Source organism: Martes martes (genome assembly GCF_963455335.1).
Source record: "Martes martes genome assembly, chromosome: 8".
NCBI lineage: Eukaryota > Metazoa > Chordata > Mammalia > Carnivora > Mustelidae > Martes > Martes martes.
In genome coordinates this window covers 65,083,591-65,102,868 of record NC_137895.1, presented here as the reverse complement: position 1 = coordinate 65,102,868, position 19,278 = coordinate 65,083,591, and the positions used below count along the sequence as shown (strand labels likewise).

General features: G+C 40.3%; 1 protein-coding gene across 1 annotated transcript in view; it reads right to left on the bottom strand.

Annotated features, from left to right (window-relative positions):
* OVCH1 (ovochymase 1) overlaps positions 1-19,278 on the bottom strand; it is a gene marked incomplete at both ends in the record, with an annotated part of 67,465 nt that overhangs the window by 24,173 nt on the left and 24,014 nt on the right. Inside the window, 8 exon segments of the mRNA XM_080810235.1 lie at positions 437-623; positions 625-662; positions 4,142-4,243; positions 4,564-4,702; positions 11,114-11,292; positions 14,214-14,409; positions 14,856-14,928; positions 16,388-16,449. Of these exon segments, the coding sequence (XP_080666361.1) occupies positions 437-623; positions 625-662; positions 4,142-4,243; positions 4,564-4,702; positions 11,114-11,292; positions 14,214-14,409; positions 14,856-14,928; positions 16,388-16,449 (976 nt within the window).

The following is a 19,278-nucleotide window of genomic DNA, read 5'->3' as shown; positions in this document are numbered from 1 at the left end:
ACAAGAAAGAAAGAGGGGTGCCTGGGTAGCTCAGTGGGTTAAGCCACTGCCTTTGGCTTGGGGTCCTGGGATGATCTCAGGGTCCTGGGATCGAGCCCCGCATCGAGCTCTCTGCTGGGTGAGGAGCCTGCTTCCCCCTCTATCTCTGCCTGCCTCTCTGCCTACTTGCGATCTCTCTGTCAAATAAATAAATAAATCTTTTAAAAAATAAAGAAAAATAAAAGAAAGAAAAGGAAAAGAAAGGAAAGGAAAGAAAAAAAGGAAGGAAGGAAAGAAAGATAAGGAAAAGATAAGAAAAGAAAAGAAAGAAAGGCATGCCTATTACACGAATCAACACTTTGGTGGTAGTGGTATCCAAGTCAAGTTCTCTTGTGATTGTAAGCTGCCTATACAGAAAAGCCTCCCAGCTCCAAGTTGAAATTCCAGGAAGGATTACCTGACACCTTTCTCTCATCGTGGTTTTCTTTATAAACAGTCATAACTAAATCTGGACACACAGGAGACCAAGGCAGTGACAGGTACTTAACCGTCAATTTTGCCATACTGCTTGGGGGCACCCTGAGCACCCAAGAACATTCCAGTTCTCCTCTATAATCCAGTGGATATCCTGGAGTTGCAAAAAAAGCCTCTGGGCTCTTCTAGTTCCACCTCAGAGTAACAACCTACAGTTGAGAGCACACAGACACCAGGGACCAACATGAACAAAGCAGAGTGAAGTTCTATCACGAACTTGAAAAATTTAGGCTTGCAAGAAGAGAATGAAAACTTTCTTACTGTTACATGGCCTTGGGTAAAAATGCTCATCCCATTTAACACGTCCTATTTTCTTGAAATGAGGTTGTAGGAGTAGAATTTAAATTATCATTATTTAAAATTTCTGTTTTCACCGAATCTTTTAAATGCCTTAGAAGAAGCACAGTGAGTATGCCCTCCTTGCGTCCTGCATGTTTTCATTTCCTTCCTTCTTTGAGATGCAACTGAAGGTCTGTTCCTAAAAGCTTCACTAATTTCACTGAGCATTTATCTCGCTGGGACAAATGATTACATTCATGGAATTCGCGACTGAGATCACAAAAAGGAGGACGTGCTGCATACATTTGAAGGTCTCTCACTTCTTCCTCTTGCTCTTAAGTCCAAGGGCACCTCTAGACCTGCAGGCTACCTGCAGAGCCTCCGGTGCCAGGGGCTCTCTGGCCCATGGACCCTGCCATCCGCTACTCCTTCAGTTTACAGCCTCGACTCCTCTTCCTTCTCCTCTGTGTATTCTCTTGCCAAAAATCCGCTGAGCAATTACAAATTGAAATAGTATATATTCAAATGAACACATTTTAATGTCTGGGTATGAATTAATACATGCATTATTATAGATGCCTTGCCATAGAGAAATTAACGACCTCAGGTGACACATAAATAATATTCTTTCATGAAGAGTAGAAATGAAGAGTGGGGGGCGCCTGGGTGGCTCAGTGGGTTAAAGCCTCTGCCTTCAGCTCAGGTCACGATCCCAGGGTCCTGGGATCGAGCCCCGCATTGGGCTCTCTGCTTGGCGGGGAGCCTTCTTCTCCTTCTCTCTCTGTCTGCCTCTCTGCCTACTTGTGATCTCTGTCTGCCAAATAAATAAATAAAATCTTCAAAAAAAAAAAAAGAAATGAAGAGTGGCAGAAGGTGAAGAAGGGAAATGAAATTTGTAAGACTTCAGGACTCTATTCAATTGCCTAGTCCTGTTATCTCTTTGCAAATTCTCCCCTTTCATTTAGATGGCTACCATAATCTAATTTAGATATTTATAGATCTACTTTGATTTAATAGTAACCTAACAGATTTCCCAGTCTCTAGTCTTCCCCCACCCCATGCCCTCCAATCTGGGATAGGGCATGAAACAAGAGAATTAAGTTCTCTCCTTGCTCCAAGCAACTGAAATTCTGACTTTGACCCCAACATGTCCTTTCAGTCATTTTTTTCTTGTCCACATGAATCCTCTATGACAAATCTGCCTGGAAAAGGAACCAAATCATGTAAAGTCATGAATTCCCAACTAGCCACTTCTTTTTACAAAGAAGTGTAAATCCTCTCATGTAAAAAGCCAGTGGTGGGAGTGGATGGATGTTAAATATAGGATAGTCCCAACATTTTCTCTCATAGAATAGCCACAGAATAAAACAAAACAGTACCCTTTCTTATGTGAAACTTGCAAATTTCTCTGACATGCACATGTATTTCTGAACACAGACAAATGAAAAATATCTCTACATTTTAATGTTCATTTGCATGAATGGGACAGTTTAATGAATGTATTGGCTGGTCACTACTGGACACCACTTGTTGATTGTTGTCATTCATCATGCCATCTCTATTTCAAGAGCCTGATATACACTCACTTACTTATGCACTAATTAAAATTGTTCATTTAACTCAAGCCATCAAAATCATTAGGTTTTAGGATCTTGGACCTAAGTCTGCTCTCCATCTCAACCCCAATTCCAGATTCACTTTCAATCTAAATAGGACCCTTTGATTCTTGTGTTGTCAGACCGTGCCACCCACAAAGGGTTCCCATATTAACCCCTTCTTATTCCTAGAAGATTTTAGCAGTCACTTTCTCCAACACTATTTCTGCCACAAATCTTGCTATAGGTGACGAGCTTACCACTGCAGCTTCTCAATTTCTCAACTTCCGTCCGATGATCTTGTTCTCCAGCCGACCTCAGCCACCCGCCCCAGGGGTGAGCCCCTCAGGACTCTGTCCCCAGCAATAACACCAAGCCTTCCATAGCTCTGTTTCAAGCACTGCTGTCTCCATCCACAATCTTCTATCTTCTCAGCTCCCTCCAATGCTCCTTCCACCTTTTGAGACTTGATATTCATCTATTCAGCCACATTTTCTTTGTCCCTAACTCATCTCTCACCCTCATTCACTCTTTTCCTAACTTAAATTCCAATAACACATCATTTTCATCCCTTCCTCCTACATGCTTTCAATACCCTTATACTCTCGCATACTTGGGGAAACCCATTCTGATGAATCTACCCTCCATCTGTTCTTCTATGTGCTACCTCTCAGTGTCTCCAGAAGAAAACATACAACCAAGCTAACTAAGCTGAGCTAACTCCCTCTTAATTCATGTTCATTAATCTCAGAGGCTTTTATGTTGCCAGTAATCCTACTACATTTTCCTAGTCCATGCACTTTGTCACTTTTTTAGAGAACTATTTTATACTTCCTCTTTTTTCTCTTAAAACCCTTAAATCCTCTTCCACAACCCTGTTCCATCCACTAAATGCACAGAAGCAATTTTAAAATTGCCAGAAGCTCCCACCCCCACATGTACCCATACCCCAGCATAAGTATTCTGCCTCCCATCCAGCAACTATGGATGAACTGCACTTTGCTCCTTTCTGAGACTAACCCCTCCTGCCAAGCACAAGATCACATCCCCTTTCTCCTACTGAAGGTCATCACTCTAGAAATTCCCCCATCTCTTATTTCCTCTTCTATCTCCCCCCACCCCCGCCACCTCCTTCCCGGTTGTCTACTGGCCTTGACTATATGTGGGATGGATGGGGACAGAGATAGGTGAGAAGGAAGAGACAGTGACCACCTGGAAACCAAGAATGATGGCATCATAGAACTTTCATCTCCCTACAGGGCAATTACGGACTTCTAATTCTCCAGTTGCAGTTTGATTGTAACTAAAAATAAAAATTCTATTAGCAAACAAGCACTGACAACTGTGGGGGATTACGAGTGACTAACACTGATGCTGACTGTGGTTCTCTCTCATATCCAGAGTCCTCAGCCAGTGAGAGACCTGAAAATCTAAGGACCTTTGTTTATGTAGGAAAAAATATACCAGAGGTCAGAATAATTCTACGCACTCCTTCAGAATTCAAGCACTTGTCATAACCACAATACATATATTTTTAACCTGCAACAGCTGTATCTCTGGGGGTAGAAAAGAAACCAAATGGTCACAGTAACAACACTCCTTTTTTTTTTTTTTTTAATTCAGTTTAAACTACGAGCCAGAATGAAAACACAGGGCTTATCCTGTTCCACAGAAAATTACTGAACCAGGGCATACCATGCTTTTTGCCAAATTCTTCCTAGCTGCATCACGCGGATAACATGAACATCTATTACCTGGTTTAGATGCATCGTCTGTTGAAGGTGTGGGTGGTGGCAACTGTCGTCTTGGTAATGTTTTGCTTTCCTTACTTATCTGAAGTGAAACAGGACCTGTACCTGGAGAGAGCATGTTAAAAATAAAGATGGAAGCCTCAAAACAAAATGTAGTCTATACCAAAACAGCTTTTGTCAAAAGAAAATGCAAATCTAGGACACAGCAGCCTCAGGAAAGTCAGTTTTACTCTCACTCTGCCCAAGGGAGAATGTATTCTTAAGGAATTTTAATGTGCATTTTAATGTTTCAGAAACTAAAATAAATGAAATACTACTTTATGTTTTTTTTTTCTTTCATAATGCTGATTTCTACCATACTCACTTATCACAAGCCTACTCTAAAGAAAGAGGAATTATTTTCATAATATCTGAAAAATATTTACCTTTGATTTTGGATTGGATCCAGTCCAAGATGACACTCACCCTGGCAAATACACCTGGCTTCCCTGGCTGGGCACAGCCAGCCCCCCAGTTGGCAATGCCTTTTTCATGTCTACATACAAATGGGCCACCAGAGTCTCCCCGAAACACCAAGAAAATGTGTTCTAAAAATTTGCTTTAATCAGAGCTCCTGCTTCCAATTTTGGAAGAGGAATAATCAATAATTTATTCATAACACATTTCTTTAATTTAAAAATACTAATACTTTGTCAATTTGTATACCTTAGAGTACTTAAATAAATAAAATCACAAAGATATTACAACTGATACCACAGAAATACAAAGAATCATGAGACTATGAATAACTATACACCAAAAAATTAGATAACCTGGAAGAAATAGATAAATTTCTAGAAACAGACAAACTGCCAAGACCAAGTCATGAGGAAACAGAAAATCAGAATAGACCAATTTCAGCAAGGAGACTGAATCACTAATCAAAAACACCTCAGTGAAGAAAAGCTCAGGACCAGATGGCTTCACTGGTGAATTCTACTGAACATTTAAAGAAGAATTAATGACATTCCTCAAACTCTTCCCAAAAATTGAAGAGGAGGGAACACTCTAAAACTCATTAGGTAAGGTCAGAACTACCCTGACAGCAAAGCAAGATAAGGACACCATAAGAAGGAAACAAACAAACAAACAAACTAGAGGCCAACATCCCTGATGAACATAGGTGCAAAAATCCTCAACAAAATACTACCAAAATACTAGCAAATACTAGCAAAATTCAACAACACATTAAAAGGATCATACACAATGATCAGGAGGGATTTATTCAGTGATACAAGGATAGTTCAACATACCCAAATCAATGAATATGATATACCATATTAATGGAATGAAAATTTAAAAATCTTATCATCTGAATAGTATAGAAAATGTATTTAATGAAATGCAGCATCCCTTCAAGAAAAAACTCTCAGCAAACTGAATATAAACAGAACGTATCTCAAGATAATAAAAGTCATACATAACAAACCCATAATTAACATCATACTCAATAGTGAAAAGTTGAAAGCTTTTCCTGTAAGGTCAGAAACAAACCCAGGATGCCCACTGTCATCATTTCTATTCAATATAGTATTGGAAGTTTTAGCCAGGACAACCAGGCAAGAAAAAGAAATAAAGGGAAGGAAGGAATAAGTCAAGAAGGAAGAAGCAAAGCTATCTTTATTTGCAGGTGATATGGTCTGAGAAAATCCTAAAGATTCCATCAAAAAACTATTAGAACTATAAACAACAACAACAAAAACCTGTTAGAACTAAATGATGAGTAACGTTTCAAGGTACAAAGCAAGCATGCAAAAAACCCTTGTGTCTCTATACACTAACAACAAAATGCACAAAAGATAAATAAGGGATTAAGGAGGACACTTGTGATGGGCACCGGGTGTTGTATGTAAGTGTTGAATCACTAAGTTTTACATCTGATACTAATATCACACTATTATGTTAACTGGAATTTAGATTAAAACTTGAAAAAAAGGAATAAAAAAATAATGAAAACAATCTTATATACAAAAGCTTCAAAAATTAAAGTACTTAGGAATAAAGTTACCCAAAAAGGTGAAAGATCTCTACCCTAAAAACTATAAGACTTTGATGAAAGAAATTGATGAAGATGGAAACAAATGGAAAACATAATCCCATGTTCATGGATTGGAAGAATCAATGTCGTATCCATAATACACAAAGTCACCTACAGATTCAATGAAGTGCATTTAGAAATTCCAATAGCATTTTTCATAGAGAGACAAAAAAGACCCCAAAATTCACATGGGCCCCCAAAAGACCCTAAATAGCCTAAAAAGCAATCCTGAGAAATAACTAAGTTGGAGGCATCATATTTTCTGATTTCAAAATATGTTACAAATCTATAGTAATCAACACAGTATGGTACTGGCAGAAAAATTGACACATAGACAAATGGGCTAGAATCATGAGCCCAGAAAAACCCTCACATATACAGTCAACTAATACTTGAGACAAAGGAGCAAAAAATACTCAATGAAGAAAGGATAGTCTCTTCAAAAATGATGTTGGGAAAACTGGACGACCACAAGCAGAGTGGAATTGAACCCTATTTTATACTTGAAGTGGATTATAGACTTATATATAAGGCTATAAACTGTAGAACTCCTAGAAGAAAACATGGGCGGGGGCGGGGTGGGGGGGAGAAAGCACAGGGAAAAAGCTGCTTGACATAGGTCTTGGCAACAATTTTGGGGGGGGGGTGATATGAAACCAAAAACACAAGCAATAAAAGAATGAATCAATTAAATGGAACTACATGGAACTAAAATGCTTCTACACCTCGGAAGAAACAATCAACAAAATGAGAAGGCAACTTATGGGATGGGAGAAAATATTTGCAAATTGCATATCTGATAAAGGGTTAATATACAAAATGCATAAACAACTTATACAAACTGATAACAAAAATGATACAACCTAAAAAATGGACAGAGGACCTGAGTAGACATTTTTCCAAAGAAGACATACAGATGGGTAACAGGTATGTGAAAAGATGCTCAGCTTCACCGGTCATCAGGGAAACACAAACCAAAAGTACAATGAGATATCAACTCACACTTGTTAGAATAGGTATCAAAAAGACATAAAAGATGTTGGCAAGGATAAAGGGAAACCTTTTGCACTGCTGGTAGGAACGTAAATTGGTACATCACTATGGAAAATAATATAAACGTTCCTTAAAAAATTAAAAATTGACTACCATATGATCCATTTCTGGGTATATACCCAAAGGATATAAACACAGGTTATCAAAGAGGTTATCTACACTCCCATATATATCACAGCTTTATTCACTATAGCTGAGACATAAAAATAATTATTTTTCTGTCACAGGATGAATGAATTAAAAAAATGGTATATATATACATATATATATGTATATATATATCAGCAAAAGACAAATATTGTGTGATATTACTTATTCATGGAATCTAAAAAAGCTGAACTCAAAGAAGCAAAGAGTAGAAGGATAGTTACCAGAAGCTGGGGTGGGGACCACTGGTGGGGAAGGGGGGAGATCTTGGTCAAAGGGTATAAACTTCCAGTTATAACAATTCTGGGATTCTAGTGTACAGCATGGTTATTATGGTTAACAATACTATATTAGATATTTAAAAGTTGCTAAGAAAGTAGATCTTAAGTGCTCCTACCACAAGAAAGACATGCTAATTATATGAGATGACAGAGGTGTTGATTAACTCCACTATGGTAAGCATTTCACAATACACAAGGGTATCAAATAGTTACACTGTACATCTGCAACTGACACAATGTTATATGTCAATTACAGCTCAATAAAGCTGTAAACAAACAAAAAAAAGCCTTAAAGCATTGGATTTACCTTTTAAAGTAGACTATGATTTTTTAAAGATTTTATTTATTTATTTGACAGAGAGAGAGATCACAAGTAGGCAGAGAGAGAGGGGGAAGAAGGCTCCCCGCTGAGCAGAGACCCCCCCCCCCATGCGGGGCTCGATCCCAGGACCCTGGGATCATGACCTGAGCCGAAGGCAGAGGCTTTAACCCACTGAGCCACCCAGGTGCCCCAGCCTTTATGATTTTTAATCAGCCCCTTTTTTCTTTGACAGAAATGTACTTTTTGTTTTCTGATAAAATAAACTGAGCTTATGACATATTTGACATGGCTTTTATTTTGTAGGAAGAATTTTATGGAAGAAATCCTAAGGTGGGAATAGGGAGATAGATTCCCTTGTCTGTAATGCAGAACAATTAACTTGTTCTCTGGGCCTAATTTTTTTTCTTTATGAAGTAAGGTTACACTTGAGATTACTTTCCAGTTTGTAAGTGGTCCGATGTGTCAAGTCAGGTTTGTTTTTTCTTTAAATTACTGATTCATTCAGTACCAACACATACTAAATAAAGATTTTTTTTCTTGCAGTTACAAACATTCCATGATCCAGAAAGGGCCTAATTCATTTATTATTGCCAGGGTCTATCCCAGGGCTTACCATATGGTAAATATTCAATAAGCAAACGGTATCTGTTTATTTTTAAAGAATTATTTAGTGCCTACTGTGAGCTGGGCATTCTGAGCAAAAGAGAGTATAAACAAATTAGATGGTGATAATAGCTACAAAGAAAATAGGGCAAAAAGTAGAGAATAAAGGGAGGTAGTTGTGTGTGCTTACACACTTGTGTGGGTGTATGTAGTTTCAATAACATTTTGAGCTGATATATGACAGATGAGAAGGAGCTGGGTTTTCAAAAGCCGGGAGGAATAGCATTTTATGCAGAACTGATATCTGGGCTACTGCCCCAAGACATGCAGCATGCAGGGACTTGTAAGGTCAGAACATAATCGGTGTGGCTGAAATATATAAGCAAGAGAAGTATGAAATGAATTGGAAAAGTCAGCAGGAACAGGACATAGGCCACTCTGGGAAGACCGAGATCATCCTGTAGGTCAAAGAACTTGACATTTTCAAAGACAATCTAGAATGCGTCCTGAGCAAAGCAGCACAGAATTCTGCATTGCGTCAGAAACTCCACATCTCTGCATTCTAACATTCTACTTCACCTTCCTGGAGGAGAAATTACATTAGCAGGTCCATTACTTCTAAGCACACACAGGAGAGTAAAAATCAACCAACTGATAGAAATACTAAGGTCCACTTTACTGAAGTTTCTGCAATCACCTTGCTAGTAACATGGTGTTCTTTAGCTTGCCACATTTATTAGCCAGAATCTCAGCTCCTGTTTTCCTCCCCTTGTATTGGCAGCAGATTTGGTCGTGCTGCAAAGGGACAGTTGGATGTAGCTGAAATAAAGGCCCACCACGATCACACCTCTGTCGTGGACCTAATTCCTTCCCTAGTTCTCCTCTGTCCTCTTGGTACACAGTAAAGTGTTTCCTTAATGTCAGATGCTGTCAAACCTGACAGAGACAACAGAACCATCTGTAATTTCTTTGATTTGAAGCAGAGAGAAAAGCCATCCCTCAAAAGGGGGAAAAATGACCACATTAATTCAGAGCACTTTTCTATTTGATATTTATGGTATAGCATTTATGTCCTTGAGCAGATGGTGTGAGTGCCCTTCTGAGAGTCTTCAAGTCTTCCAGGCCACATCCTGGCTCTGTGCCTGAGGGCACTTCCCCTGTCAGTCCCATCCACAAGGGAGACCAGCAGTGTGGAAAATGCAAAGGGACCATGAGACCCTTCCCCGCAGCAGCCCTGGAACCACAAATTTGGGGAAGCAGTATGTAAATATCCCAGCTCCCTCACTCCTCAGATGGGACAAACGTGTTGAGTGCATTTTGCATTGAAGGATTTAGCTCAGTCCCTTTACTGTGGTAGCTGACTTCGTAGAACTTCTCGCATTTCCTGCCTTCCCTTCCCTATACTACCCTCCTGACTTTCCTACCAGCCATGTCTGCACTTCCTAAGCAGACCATCGTACTTGAATCTTGGTCTCAAGGTCAGCTTCTGGGGAATGCAAATTCAAAGGCAGAAAGCAGAGTCTGAATAGTACTTGACACCACAAAAGGGGTTAACTGCCATAAATTGATACTCAGTGTTAAGAGGAGACCTCCCTCTTTCTCTCCTCACATTTTTACATGGAAGGACTTCTTCCTTTATTAACACCCAGTTTTCTCCCATTGGTTCTTTTTTCTTGATTAAGGTGAAAGGATCAAAAAGCAGTACAGACTAGAGATTCATCCTTTCTTCCCTCTGTATTCTAGACTGATATGAAATGATAAGCCCAGAGAAGTGTATTGGCCCTGAAGACCCAACGGTTTCCATCAGTAGGCTGCCTCAAATCTAGATGATGAAGGAGGGTTACAGAGCATCAGAAATCCTTTTTGGTTGTATCTCTAAGGTCACATTCCTCACTTGGCTTCGTAGTTATGAAAGCTGGTGTTTTACGATCCATTTGTCCACATTCTGTTTTCCTCTTAGTGGACCTGAACTTGCCAGTCGCACATTTGTCCAACTGACATGTGGATATGACTATACCACTTTTGCCTCTAACTATGTGAAATTAAACTACTATTTTGGGATCTGTTTTCCACTGCATATGCCAACCAGTTTTTCAAAGTTTCTCATTTTCTTCATGATCATCTTAATCCGTGGTAGAAAATTAAATGGGAACACAAAGGAGATTAATATTAACTTAAAAGCAATTAGGATACACTGACTTAAGACTCCTCCTTTGCTTGTTCCTCTTTTCCCAAAGCCTAGCGTCTCTCTGAGGCCCTACGTGCCCATGGGCTCCTAGTCCCCACCTGCTCTCCTGCCTGTAGGCTGCTCCGGCCTCTCAGCAAGTTCAGAGTGAGGTGCTCACTCTTCCTGTTGTCCTACTGGCCTTCCAGGAAGGGCACGCTGTCGGGCTGCCAGGTGGCCTGTGCCTCCGAGCATCTCCTCCTGTTCTAAGGAGAATCCCCAGCAGATGAGGACTTTGGATCTTTCTCTGAAAAATCAGTCTTCTCACCTGACAGAAGTCTTTCCCTCCAGAGGCTGCCGAGCCAGCACACGTCATCTTGTCCGTGAGCCCTCCTGGGTGAGAGGAGTGAGCACGTTCCCAGACCTCTCTTTCCAACACGAGCACCTGGATCTGTTGGAAGCACCTTGCTAGGCCACCATCTGCTGAAGGAACAGGTTCATAGGCAGCTTCGTAATGAAGTAAACACCCAGTTCTGTGAACAAACATATTTAAGTTCAGACTGGTCTGTACTACTGTAGTTGCCATCCCTCAGGTTCACCTGAGCTAACGGGGACTACTGAAACAAAAGTGTCTCATGAAGGATGTCTTTGTTTTCAGGTGTGGCACCTTTCCAAGGAATATATTGTCAGGAGAATGACACCAGAAACATTTTTTTCCTCACTTACTTTTGATTCAAAGTTTAGTGTTTCACATATTGCCACATAAGAATTCAGAAAGGAAAATTCAGCAAGACATGAATTGGTATTGTATAGAATTTATGTGATGATATGTTTTTACACAGTATATTTATACATAAAATATATTATCAATGTGACAGGTTTATATGATTTCCTAATAGTAACCAAAATCGTATTCCATTTTTCTCAACTGTCACTGAGACTAATCTCAACTCCAATTTAAAAGGACTAACGACGAAGGCTATAAGGCTAACAATGAACACTAAAACACTCGTAACTGACCCTCGGGCAGGCCTGTGTTAACATGTATTTCTACGTATCTATCTATTATTCTATCATTTTGGATTCCTAATTTAAAAAAATTTAAAAAGCTAAGTTTAGTATTAGAAATTACCTTACATTTATATAGTACTTTCACAGGACTCCTGCCCAACAATACAACATTATGAGGTGGGTTGTTCGCACACATGATCACACGGAACTCACACACAAAAGAGCCAGAGTTCTGAAAATCCAATCTCACAGCACTGTGGGACAGATCTAGATATTAAGCCAAGGTTGGACTCTAAAGCTTCTGCTTGTTTTAATGTACCCATCTAATACATAAATACATTTAAGGTATTTAAAAACCCTCTTTTGAGGGACCATCCCTACCACTGTTCTTTACCGTGTCTGAAAACTGAGAGCTCATTTTCTCTCAGATTGGAAGAACGAATTCCTCTTTCACAAGATTCTAACCACCTCTCAGTTGTCTGGTGGTCATGGAGGTGGTGAGGGTTGAAGGTATCAGAGAATGATACCTTTATTCAATATACATCTTATATATTTTTTATATAAATTTTTATACATTTATTCAAGGGCTTAGAAGCCAGTCAAAAAATATTTGCTGAGTGTTTACTCTATGCCAGGTAAACCTGTAGCTTGGGGCTAAGTGGTGAATTAGGGACCTGCTGCCGCAAGGTTTCCGCCCTAATGCATGAGACCTGCCTGGAGAATGATTTCTTTTTTTTTTTTTTTAATTTTCAAGGTTTTTAAAATTAATTTATTTCAAAGAGCGTGCGAGCAAGAGCATGTGAGTGGGGGACAGGGTGGGGGAGTGGGGAGAAAGAGAATCCTCAAGCAGAATCCCCACCGAGCAGGAAGCCCAACATGGGGCTCGATCCCAGGACCCTGAGATCATGACCTGAGCCAAAACCAAGAGCTGGCTACTTTACCAGATGACCTGGGGAATGATCACACACGCTAATGTCAAGTACGTTTCTGGGCCAGGAGATGATAAAACTGGGTCGTTGCCGAGAGTGATGGAAGGGCAGTCCTGAAACAGCAAAGTGATCGGAGGAGGGAGTGCTGTTGGAGCTGTGAGCAGAATGAGGAGGAGACAGCGGGGAGAAGAGCAAGGGTAGTCCAAGCTTCAGAAAGTAGAACAGGTCTTGTGTTAAAGAGAAAGAAAGAAGACCACAGTGCCTGCAGGGGACAAAGGGAGGAAAAGAAGTTGGAGAGGTAAATGGAGGCCAAATCACACAGAGTCTTCCAAGCCAGACTAGCAGTTCAGATTTTATCCTAAATGTTAAAAAAAAAAAAAATTGAAAATTATCAGCAGAACCAGGCTGATTTTAAGTCCTAGTTTTGATATTTATTAGTTACAGGATCTTGGCAAGTTACTTAAATCTCTGAGCCATAACGTCCTCATTTACAACCTGGGAAGGATAAAATCTCCTTATACGGTTATTGTGAAGCTTTTAGGAAAATGCAATTTGGCCGCAGGTAGTACAGAAAGCTATGATCGTGTATACTGTACATGGTCAAAGATGAATTCCCCTCTCCCCAAGCTCACAGATTCCAAATAAAGGATACATACAGAAGGAAAACACAAAAGAAAATGATCTTATACAGCAAAAAGAGGCAAACGCAAATATGAATCCAGTAAGATCTGTCAGTATTTTGCTATGGCTCTAAGAACTCTAGCCTCTAGCCCAGGGGTCAGCAAACCATAGCCAGTGGGCCAATTCTGTGCCAGTCCTGGTCTTACATAGCACAATCTGGGAACTAGTTTGGTTTGTACACTATTTTTTTTAATTACAAAAGATTTTTTATTTGACAGACAGAGAGCACAAGCAGAGGAACAGAGGGAGAGGGAGAAGCAGATTCCTCACTGAGCAGAGAGCCCAACGCAGGACCTGATTACAAGACCCTGGGATCATGACCTGAGCCAAAGGCACACGCTTAAGCGACTGAGCCACCCAGGTGTCCCTGGTTTATACACTTTTAAATGGTTTTTTAAAATCCAAAAGAACATGTTATGACACATGAACAGTATATGAAATTTAGATTTCACGAACAAACTTCTACTGGAACACAATCCACTCTGTTACATACGTATGTCTATGGATGCTTTGCACTACAATGGCAGAATTGAAGAATTGAAGAACTGTGACCAGAGAACATATGGCTTGCAGAGATGAAAAAATTTGTGATTTGGCCCTTCACAGATCTAACATAACTATACTTAGTCACCCTAAAGGAAAAATATAAAATAGCTCATTCTCTGATCACTTAAAACCAAATCAAACATGGGTTCTAGCTTTCAGAAAGAAGAAAGGCTAAAGCAGATACTGCTTTTTATAATATCCATGCCAAATTTGCAAAATTAACAACTGGAAGTCCTGTGTATGCAAGAGTAAAACATTTACCTTCACTAAGGCTTCCCCATCCAGTCACAGCACAGGTCTTCGAGGTAAAGAGCGGCTCCATGCTTTGTAGGAGACACACAGGCCTCTTGATGGAGTTGAACTCTGGAGGAGAGCTCAGCTCTATCAGGGCGACATCAGAGTCACGGCTCCATCTACCGAAGTCTTCGTGCACCAGGATGCGTTTTGCCCTTCTCACCTGTATCAGTGGGGAGTAAGCGAATTACAAGATCAAGTCAATGAGTCCAACTACTTCCCCGCATAATAGTCCAAAATAAACCTTAAATCTCCACATTTCCATACATCAGCAATGAAGGTGACTCTGTACTGAATTTAAAAGGGCGATCTCTGTTTATAATTTGCAGGAGGCCATGAACCACTCTCTGAGGACTGGCTGTTCTGGAGAAACCAGGCCATGTGCACCTGTGTACACAGACCTCAATTTGCACTTCCTGACCTTATTCCTCCCTCAATTCTCTGATTAAACTGTGATCTCAGATTGTATCTTTAAATGTTGGTATAAATGTTAAGTGTAAAGGGGCACTAGGAGATGAATACTTAATGATATATTTTAGCTAAAAGCATTCCCCGGCATGTGGTAACACTTAGAATATCAGCAGAATTGTCCTTAGAAATATTTCTCACCTGCTCAACTGGTTCCTTCAGGGTTCTGTCACAGTCCCCAGTGACAGTGGTCCAGAAGAGAGGATTATTTTTCCTGGAGAAAGAACCAGGACAAAGGTCTGACATGAAGAGACATTTTTCACCATTTGGTCTAACCCCATGTGGCTCTACTGACAGGCAATGAGTCTAGTTCAGCCCGATGTCCTACCCACTCTTTCGTTTGGTACCTTTGTGTGGCCTCCTTGCTGGGAATGTACACACCTCCTGAGCTACCTGAAGAGTTCTTAGTTACGTATCCTGCCCCTTTCTTTCGGCCGTAAAATGACTTTGGAGACCCCACCAAATATCACCAAAGGCTAGTTTTAAGTTGAGAAGGAAAAAAGAGAAAGTATAGCTTAATTTCACAGTATAAGAATACGTGAAAAAAAAGGGGGGGCACGTGGGTGGCTCAGTCAGTTAAGCATCTGACTTTGGCTCAAGTCATGATCTCAGAGTCCTGGGATCGAGCCCCGCATCAGGCTTCCCGCTCAGTGGGGAGACTTTTTTTTTTTTTTAAGACTTTATCCATTTATTTGACAGACAGAGATCACAAGTAGGCAAAGAGGCAGACAGAGAGAGGGGGGAGCAGGCTCCCTGCTGAGCAGAGAGCCCAATGTGGGGCTCGATCCCACGACCCTGGGATCATGACCTGAGCCAAAGGCAGAGGCTTTAACTCACTGAGCCACCCAGGCGCCCCTGGGGAGACTGCTTCTCCCTCTCCCCACACCCAACTCATGCCTCTCTCTCTCTTCCCCTACCTCTTTCCCTCTCCCTCTCCCCTTCTCTCAAATAAATAAAATCTTAAAAAAAAAATGAAAAAATCCCTACATTCATAATAAGTTAGCTTCTGGCCTATATTTTACTATTAAAAGTATCCAAACATTATCTTACAGGAATACATCTCAAATTGTTATCTTTGATCAAACTACCAGAATTAATAGAACGGAGGTTAAAAAAAGATATCCATTCACAAAACAGGTAAAACTCATCCACGTTGTTGCTTTGGGGGAAGGGCAGATGGTTGCAAGAGGCATAAGGGGGCTGCTGGGTGTTGGGAGTATTTCATTCCATGATGTGGGCACTGGTCCCAGGGGTGCTCCCTGTGTGTAAATTTTTCTAACTATAAACCTGAGATCTGTGCACTTTCAGTATACTTCAAATGGATGTTTAAAAACAAAACAAAACTGAAATCCACATCCCTTAATCTGCCACATTAAGACTTCCAGCTGAAGAAATAGCTGAGGAAAGAGTCCCTCATTGTCACAGATATTCTGTCACATCAGCTTTGAGATTCTTCAACTTTTCCAACTTGTTTCCTTTGGAAGAGTCAAGTTACCGCACTTATTTTTTCAGTGTTCTTTATTCATCAGAGTTTCTTCATACATGTAGGCTTCTTCTCTCTAGTCATAACCACGCTCATTTCAATTCCTCGCGTGAGGGGTCTGACTTACTCCTGTGTTTCAGTGTGCGTTTATGAAGGGAGCGCCTACTCAGGTGAAGTGCTTGGCAAGTACCCTGCAGATGGTAATGACTCCATAATGGCAGCCATTAGTGCTGTTATTATCCGCCACGCACTCTGACAGAAGGATTAAACTTTATTTTCAAAGTCACTCTCTCAATTATTCCTTGGTAGTAAAGGAACTTATTTCTTAAAGCCACTCTACTATATATAGAGGACAGTATGCACAATAAAATGAAATAATAAAAATCATGGTATAGCTGATAATGTAGATCACAATTTCTAGTGATGCTATAGGCGCACAGTCATCAAATATCCTTTAATTTGGTGGAGAGCACAACATAAAAAGCATCATGACAGAACAACATACATGTTATGAGGCAACAAAGCCCGGGTTTTTCCACTAGTGGGAGGATAGCTCCAAGTAGAAAGTGATAGGTTTCTCCATCCTTTCTGGCCCCTATGTTCATAACCAAGTTTCATTTCTTATATCCTTAGGGTCTTATCCCCCATCTAACATCGGATGTCCCATTCGGTCCCATAGGACACTTCTGCTTTGGGAGAAGAAAGGATCACTGCTGAATTACAGAAAAAAAAGTAGCTGGAACTGGGAAAAAAAAAAGTTTGAGACAGAAAGATTCCAATGTATAACTGCAAAGTGAATACAGTCCCCTCAAGTGAGTTAAAAATCCCAGATGAGCACAAAGACTAGTGTGGAACAGCAAAAGAAGAACACCAGTTTTCCTTAAGTTTGGGACATTACCTGGAAACGGATTACAAACACAAATCCTCAGGCCCCACGTCAGACTTACAGATTCAGAAACCCTCCGGGTGATTCTGGTGCGTGCTACAGTTTGAGAACTAATATTAAGAGCAACCAGTGCCAGGCAAGCCATGGGAGGTGGTACAATGTTGCTGCCGGTTATCCTGAATGTCCTTGGGGTGCTACCCAACAAGGTCGGCTGGTCTGGCACCTAGTGACCTTCAGCAAAAATGATGTCTACCTCAGCTCCCAGACTTTGCATGTCTCCCCGGCTGGCTTATCCCGCATGGCAAACTTCCATTATCAATGGATTTAGATACGCAGAAGCCACTTTCAATGGAGGATGGAGCCCTTGGTGTCTACCAGGTTAATGAAGAGACCAGGAGAAACTAAGCCATGAAGGAAAGCAATTGCAGAGTTCCCACAAAACCAGGGCACGAGTGGAACACACCGCCTTTGTTACTCTGGCCTATCAAACACTTCCAATGTTAAGAGCCATACACTGCAAGGAATGGCTTCAAAAAACATTTCTTTGGTGAAAGAAGTTAGGCAACTATGAAAAGGTAAAAAAGGAGTCCCACAGACATTTTTCCATATCACTATCAATAGAAAGCACAATGTCTTGTGCAAAAAGTCATAAAACAATGTATGTAGTATATACAAATACTATAAACTATATGCCCGTGTGGTTAAATGTTAGTGGAAAATCAGATAATTAAAACATCCTTAATATTGATCACCTCTAAAGGGGAGGAATGGATCATGAAATGGAGATAGCTTAGATTTTTCTCGATAACTTTCTTTAACAGCCTTTTCCCACAAGTATTACTATTATAAAAATCTTTTTTTCCCCCAAAGATTTTTATTTATTTATTTATTTGACAGAGAGAGCGAGAGCACAAGCAGGGGAAACAGCAGAGGGAGAGGGAGAAACAGACTCCCCACTGAGCAGGGAACCCCGTGCAGAGCTCAATCCCAGGACCCTGAGATCATAACCTGAGCTGAAGGCAGACACTTAACTGACTGAGCCACCCCAGTGCCCCATAAAAATCTTTTTTAAAAGAAATCACTGATGAAATTACACAAATATTCCTTTTGTGGTAAACTTAAATGGTTCACAAACATTTACGGCTGATTGTACTATCAATCTCAACTGACTCACCCAGTTGAATACCTCCCTTATGAAGAATGGTCTTGCTATGGTCTGTATCTTGCTACAAGGGGTCTGGTCCATCACACAAATTCAAGAATAGATTATTCTATTTGACAAGGGAACCTGCCAAAGCTTCTGTGTCTCAAGCTTCTATACTAATATTTGTTTTCTCCAATACATTAATTCTTACTAATTGACCACCTACTATTCAGGCTTCTTTTCCATGATACACAAAAATGAATTCTGATAGAATTATTATAAAATGGGCCTCTCCAAGGGAGGGAAGGCTAGAGTGAATGATGTGGTATTAGACAGAGTTGGAAACATCCACATGACCTCATGTTTAGCTTAATGTAGATACAGAAAGAAAGCTAGGTTTATAAAATAGATTCCTGTGCATGGCTATATTTTCTAGCTCTGTCTGCTGAGAGAACCTAGCACCGTAACACCCTAGTAGCAACTAGTACACTGGCCACTGAGATCTTAATTTCTCATACCACTCTCCAATAAAATAAACCAGAGCTCGTTGGAGAAATGACTGATTCCAGGACTGAGCAGGGAACATGTAAGATAAGCATGGATCATTCTGTAGTGTCACAAACGGACACACACAAAAGACACTGAAAGAGCTGACACTGGTCAAAGCTGGAACCATCTGAGCAACAGAATGTTAGTATTTTATATAGTATTATGTTGTATTTTAAACTAAATATCCCCAAGTCCATACTGATATAAACAAATTATTTAACAAATAAATAGAGAAGAGACATAGCTTCCATACAGGAAAATTTCCAACAATTTATATAAATACTCTCCACTCAGGGAGGTGGAGCTTAATACCCAGAGTCTCAGCTGTCGTCTATACTAAGTGACTTGCTTCCAAAGAGTAAGTGTGGAAAGGAGGAAAATGTAACTTTATGATGGAGATTGGCAAACCCTGCCTTAGCCACAGTCATCATCAGTGACAAGTCACAATGATAACATGTAACCTTCAAATAATATAATAAGAATGGCATATTACCACTGTGGT